Source organism: Canis lupus, chromosome 9 (assembly GCF_011100685.1).
Source record: "Canis lupus familiaris isolate Mischka breed German Shepherd chromosome 9, alternate assembly UU_Cfam_GSD_1.0, whole genome shotgun sequence".
NCBI classification, from domain to species: Eukaryota; Metazoa; Chordata; class Mammalia; order Carnivora; family Canidae; genus Canis; species Canis lupus.
In genome coordinates this window covers 21,449,358-21,455,892 of record NC_049230.1, presented here as the reverse complement: position 1 = coordinate 21,455,892, position 6,535 = coordinate 21,449,358, and the positions used below count along the sequence as shown (strand labels likewise).

At 47.7% G+C, this 6,535-nt stretch overlaps 1 protein-coding gene across 2 annotated transcripts; it reads left to right on the top strand.

Moving 5' to 3' along the window:
- The first annotated feature begins 2,214 nt into the window (after nt 1–2,214).
- On the top strand, nt 2,215–3,573 carry LOC119876643 (keratin-associated protein 4-12-like). Of its 2 annotated transcripts, XM_038547360.1 has the most exons (2): nt 2,215–2,555; nt 2,646–3,573. In XM_038547360.1, the coding sequence occupies exons 1-2, from the start codon at nt 2,284–2,286 to the stop codon at nt 3,076–3,078; spliced, it is 705 nt and encodes a 234-aa protein (XP_038403288.1). In that variant the 5' UTR covers nt 2,215–2,283; the 3' UTR covers nt 3,079–3,573. The 2 variants fall into 2 exon arrangements, with proteins under 2 accessions (XP_038403288.1, XP_038403287.1); XM_038547359.1 differs by having other exon boundaries at nt 2,215–3,573.
- The last annotated feature ends 2,962 nt before the right edge of the window (nt 3,574–6,535 follow it).

The window sequence follows — 6,535 nt, the reverse complement described above, 5'->3', positions numbered from 1 at the left end:
AACTTCAGAGGATGATGCTAGCTTGCATTATCCGTTTTCTGTACTACTCTCCTTCAATAATTGTGCAACTCTTCATCTCCAATTTTATGTTCAATCATTAGTTTCTCTATCAGAGATTACGGTAGATCTTGGTTATGAGAATTGGAATCGTTAAGAACACTATTCAAATTCCTCTTCTGCTACTCACTAGCTACATGTGTTGGGCAAAACATAAGCTGTATTTACGTTGCCTCATGAAAATCTCTCCTACATTTTGTGTCATCCATCTATTTTTTTTTTTGAGAGACAGAGAGACAGAGAAAGAGAGAGAAAGCGAGCATTGCAGGGGTGTGGGACAAAGAAGGAAGGGACGAGAGGTCTCTCACTGAGCTCCCACTGAGAGAGCCTGATGCTGGCCTCAGCCCCAGGACCCAGAGATCATGACCTGAGCCAAAGTCAGACTCTGAACAAACTGAGCCACACACGTGCCCCAGGGACTTTTCCTCTTGTGTGCACCCAACACTGGACTCTCTCAACCCCTCTCTCTTTGTCTCCCTTTTCTCCCCCCACAGAAACGGCCCCCCTCCCCTCCGTGGCACAACAGTTTTCCTCTCCCCCAATTCACTTAAACACACCTCATACCTGCAGGGGCCATGTGCCCCCAACCACACAGGTCCTTCTTCCCACATTCCTATCAATTTCCTGGGTGTTCCAAGTGACCTGACCTCAACAGAGCTGTGTTGGAGGGATCAGGAAAGCCCATGGCCCCCTCCTTCTCTGCCACTTAACTCCTCCCTCCTAATCCTTGAAGGAATTCTTAAAGTACATCCTAAGGTTCCCATGGTAGAAGTGAGGAAATCAGGACAGAGATAGGTAATGTCAGAGTTTGGTTTTTCCCAGAAGCTACTCTGAAGAACAGCATTCAGGCATGTGGTTTCTTGCGGGAGGGAGGGCAGATCCCACTGGTTGGAAGGTGGGGAAGTGATACAGGATGGAGGCCAGCGTCACAGTTTTCAACTGGCTCAATCCTGAGAAATATATCAGAAAAAAAAAAAAAAGAAAGAAAGAAAGAGCCATGTCAGGATTCTCCTATTTCAGGAGCAAGGACAGCCCTGTAGTCACATAAACCAACTCTGCAGAAGCATTGGTTGAGCGTTTCTGTCAGTGCGGCACACACCCAGGCAACATGACATCCTGCTGTTGCATGAAAACAGCCAGCCCCGAGGCATAGAGATGCGGATCTGCTGCTGCATAGAAATTGTCCTGAACACAGGAAGATCTGAGTTCTATGGCTGGCGTGTGTAAGGCATCATCTACAGTCCACGATTTTCTCCACTCAGACCCCACATTTTCTCCTTCACGATGGCAGGCAGGCAGGCGGGCACAATTTGTGTTAAAGGAAGACAGAGGAGAAAGACGAGGGAAAAGAGGAGGAGAAGGGATGGCACGGGGGGAGGGAGGAAGAGAAAACAGTAACTGTGGAGTCAGTGCCATTAAATATCTCACTCTGCTGGTTAACAAGGTTAGGACTAGGGTCACCGACTCACCCCAAAATGCCCCGCTTATACCCACAGCCTGGGAAAACACTCATTTCTGGGTAAATCAGAGCAGGACTGCTGGTCACTGAGGAAGTATGATCATGGATGCTGGTTTAGTCCTGTTTCTATCCACCTGCTCGATTCGGCCTTGACATATGGAAGACATGATGCCAGATGTCCTCCACCCAAGTTTCTTTGAATGCACTGCCCTATGCAAACGAGGTAGGGTGCTCCAAGAGACAGATGCCTGCGGGCCTCTGGAATGAGGCACTTTGGGGAAACAGACTCGGGCTCCAGCATGATTGCAATTCATCACTATGAACATATAACCATCAAGCTCCCTTCACCTCAGGGATACTCCCAGTCTGCATGCAGCCAAACTACCAATGCTGGGCAAGGAGCACGAAACTGACTCACCAACCACTTCCCAGGAACTGCATCACGTGATCCCACGGCCCCGGAAGCAAGAACGAGGCTGCTAACGTGACCACCTTGCTTCCCTCTGACAATCTTCCTATGAGTTACTCTCAATTAAAACATGTTAAGCACCCATTCTCTAGGGATTCCTAACACTTAGGGAACTTCCTCTTCTACCAGCCGCCAGTGACTATGGAAAACGGTATAAACAAGGGAAGTCCTGCCCATTGGTCCATACGTTGGGGGTGAGGGGGTCCAGTGTATAAAAGCCCCAGAATGGAAGGAGGCATCAGTCAGAATCTGAGAACGTCACCTCAGAACAGAAGCCCACGCCTCCACCTGCGACACCATGAGTGAATCGTGCTGCTCCCCGTGCTGCCAGCCCACGTGCTGCAGGACCACCTGCTGCGAACCCAGCTGCTGTGGATCCAGCTGCTGCGAGCCTTGCTGCTGCCGCCCAACGTGCTGTCACACCACCTGCTGCAGGACCACGTGCTGCAAGCCCGCATGCTCTGTGTCCAGCTGCTGCCAACCCAGCTGCTGTGGGTCCAGCGGCTGCGGGTCCAGCTGCTGCCAGCCTTGCTGCTGCCGCCCAACGTGCTGTCAGACCACCTGCTGTAGGACCACGTGCTGCAAGCCCGCATGCTGTGTGTCCAGCTGCTGCCAGCCTTGCTGCTGCCGCCCAACGTGCTGTCAGACCACCTGCTGTAGGACCACGTGCTGCAAGCCCGCATGCTGTGTGTCCAGCTGCTGCCAGCCTTGCTGCTGCCGCCCAACGTGCTGTCAGACCACCTGCTGTAGGACCACCTGCTGCAAGCCCGCATGCTGTGTGTCCAGCTGCTGCCAGCCCAGCTGCTGTGGGTCCAGTGGCTGCGGGTCCAGCTGCTGCCAGCCTTGCTGCTGCCGCCCAACTTGCTGTCAAACCACCTGCTGTAGGACCACCTGCTGCAAGCCCACATGCTGTGTGTCCAGCTGCTGCCAGCCTTGCTGCCACCCCAGTTGCTGCTGCACTCCCTGCTCCCAGCCAGCTTGCTGCACCCCCGTTATCTGCAGGAGAACCTGCTACCAGCCCACCTGCTGCTGCCTGCCCGGGTGCCTAGCCCAGGGCTGTGGATCCAGCTGCTGCCAGCCTTGCTGCTGCTGAGCAACTTGCTATAGACTCAGCACTCACCGGAATATATATCCTACGCCATTTTGCCAAAGTTCCTGTCTTACAAGAAGTTGCTCCCTCGGCTTTCCTGGGAACACATGCTTACACTGCCCCTGTCATCTTTCTCAGCAATGCTTATGAGTCTATGGAGGGAATGCAATCTACTTCAATTTGATTGTATTCTAGTGTCTCTGGTTTACTGTAGCAATTGCTGAGCCACAACATTTGGTCAACCCCAGATGCTGGTCAACATCCACTGATTCACACTCTCAGTCTCCGAAAAGTGATCATCACCTTTCACTTCTACGGCATAGAAACACATTCTTATGAGTGCATAGTTAGCTCTCCGCAGTGATCAGTACTGATCATCTTTTTAGATAGATGCATTATAGTTAGTAAGTCCTGCCAGGTTACTAAGCCCTTTGCAATGGCTTTGAACTTTCTTCCTTCCGTTCTTTCCTAATAAAATCTGTGTCATCCTGCATCCAATGTTTGTATGTTCATGTCGTTTTTCCTGTCTGTGTGTGTGTGTGTGTGTGTACGTGTGTGTGTGTTATTACAGCACTTCCTTTATGAAGTCCTTCTTGAAGTTTTACTTTAAGTATATGTATATATGTATATATACATATATATGTGTATATATATATATGTATACGTAGATATGACGCCCAAAAGTAAATTGTAGCTTCAATATATTTATTATCTCATTCAGTCATCACAATTGTCCCACAAATCAGGCAGAGCCAAGATTATCATTCCATTTTCATTCTCACTTAGAGAGCAGGAAATGCTTGACCATACAGCAAATAATTGACAGAAGCAGGTCCTTTGATTTCAGGTCAAGGACATTTTTAGTTACATCTTTCTAAAAATAGAAATAATCCTGGTGATGGGGCATACATTTTGAGTTGTTTCAATAACAAAGGAAATTATTATATCTTTCCTATAGAGAACCATTTCAGTCTACAAACGTCTTCCTAAACATTCTTCTCAGCTTTATGACCAATATGCCTTTAAGAGTTCTGGCTAATGAAAAGGGGCTTTGCATCTTCTCTGACATGAGGTTCATTGGCACATATAGTGTTCCTGGCCCCATTCTTGCCGAGGGGAACCTGTTCTTTGTGGTCATGGATTGGCGTACTGGTATCATTGCATTTATCTCTTTTTTTAAGAGTTATTTATTTATTTATTCATTCATTCATTCATTCATTTATTCATTTATATTTTGAGAGAGAGCATGAGTGGGAAAGGCAGAGGGAGCTGGAGAGAGAATCTCAAACAGACTTCCCCCATGAGCATAGAGCCTGACCCAGGACTCAGTCTCACAACCCTGAGATCATGATCGGAGCCAAAACCAAGAGTGGATGCTTCACTGACTGCGCCACCCAAGTGCCCCTCATTTCATTCATCTTAAAGAAATTGGTAGGAAGAATCGGCCTTGCAAGCACACAAGCTCAGGCCACAATCCAAGGCTCTCAAACGTTGAGGCAATTTGATCTCCTGACCTGGACATTGTTCAGAGAAGAGAAGTTTGTAGAGTCCTGATAGTTGAGGTACCTATGCAGTAGGCATAGACAGCTTTGACCAATCACAGTCCTCAGGCTGTAAACAAAAAGAGAACGATTTCCTGTGTTCCTTTCTTTTAAGATTTTCTGTCTTTCTTCGTGAGAGACACCGGGAGAGAGGCTGAGACATAGGCAGAGGGAGCACAGGCTCCCTGTTGGGGGGTCGATGTGGGACTCCATTCCAGGACCCCAGGATCACCACCTGAGCTGAAGGCAGATGCTCAACCACTGAGCCACCAGGCTTCCCCAACTTCCTGTGTTCTGTCAGATAAAGACACATAGGCTACAGGAAATTCACATCCGAATTTTCAAGAAAAGGAGGATAAAGGAGAATGAAAACAAAAACGGAGCAGAAAGGATGCACTCTTCCAAATCAAGACGGATGTTAGTTAGGTGACCTCCCCAAAGGTTGAAACCTTGATCTTTGGGTGAAAAGCTGAATAATAAAGACAACTGCCAAGGCACCCAGCAGGACAAGGATTAGGAAGGCTCTGGGCAGAAAATAAGAGGTTTTGATCATGGCCACCTTCTCAAGAGATATAAAAATGCTTTGGAATAGTTAACACACTACATGTGACAGAGAGTATCCTCTTCCTAGAGGACGTATCTGGAATTCTCTGCCAGAGTACTTAAGTTTCCAAGGCAGAGAACGTATGGGAAGAATTCCTGACATTTCCTGAGGACCTGCCACACACTGGGCACTCAGAGAGATGCTTTACCTGCACAGTCTTTATTTGTCATACAATCCTGGAAAGTGAGCATCACTACTTCCATATTGGAGCTGAGGAAACCAGTGTTGAGGAAAGTAACTTGTTCAAAATTGCATGTGCACTGAAACTCCATCTTGGTTTCAAAAACAGAGCTGTTTGGTGGGCTACACATGAAATGATGAACATAGAAATCAGTGCAACAAAACCGAGAGTCCACAAATAGACACACGTTGATTAGGCATTGAATTTTGCAGAAAGGTGCCAAGTTTATAGGCAGAGAAAGTGTAGTCTTTTAAACAGATGGTGTTGGAACAATTAAACAGACATGTCCCCCCACTCCTCAAAATAAACTTCAACCCAACCCTCATATCATATACAACATCCGACTCAAATAGATTATAGCCCCAAATGTAAAGCCTAAACCTATAAAACTTGCAGACAGAAATCTAGGGAAAGGTTCTATAGAGCTTCTAGCTTCCACCCCCACCCCATTTTGGGGCCTACGTCTGTTTGTGCCAACTTCAGAGGATGATGCTAGCTTGCATTATCCGTTTTCTGTACTACTCTCCTTCAATAATTGTGCAACTCTTCATCTCCAATTTTATGTTCAATCATTAGTTTCTCTATCAGAGATTACGGTAGATCTTGGTTATGAGAATTGGAATCGTTAAGAACACTATTCAAATTCCTCTTCTGCTACTCACTAGCTACATGTGTTGGGCAAAACATAAGCTGTATTTACGTTGCCTCATGAAAATCTCTCCTACATTTTGTGTCATCCATCTATTTTTTTTTTTTGAGAGACAGAGAGACAGAGAAAGAGAGAGAAAGCGAGCATTGCAGGGGTGTGGGACAAAGAAGGAAGGGACGAGAGGTCTCTCACTGAGCTCCCACTGAGAGAGCCTGATGCTGGCCTCAGCCCCAGGACCCAGAGATCATGACCTGAGCCAAAGTCAGACTCTGAACAAACTGAGCCACACACGTGCCCCAGGGACTTTTCCTCTTGTGTGCACCCAACACTGGACTCTCTCAACCCCTCTCTCTTTGTCTCCCTTTTCTCCCCCCACAGAAACGGCCCCCCTCCCCTCCGTGGCACAACAGTTTTCCTCTCCCCCAATTCACTTAAACACACCTCATACCTGCAGGGGCCATGTGCCCCCAACCACACAGGTCCTT

Coding starts and splice junctions, on each gene's coding strand:
- LOC119876643 (XM_038547359.1), top strand. CDS start 2,284: ATGAGTGAATCGTGCTGCTCCCCGTGCTGCCAGCCCACGTGCTGCAGG.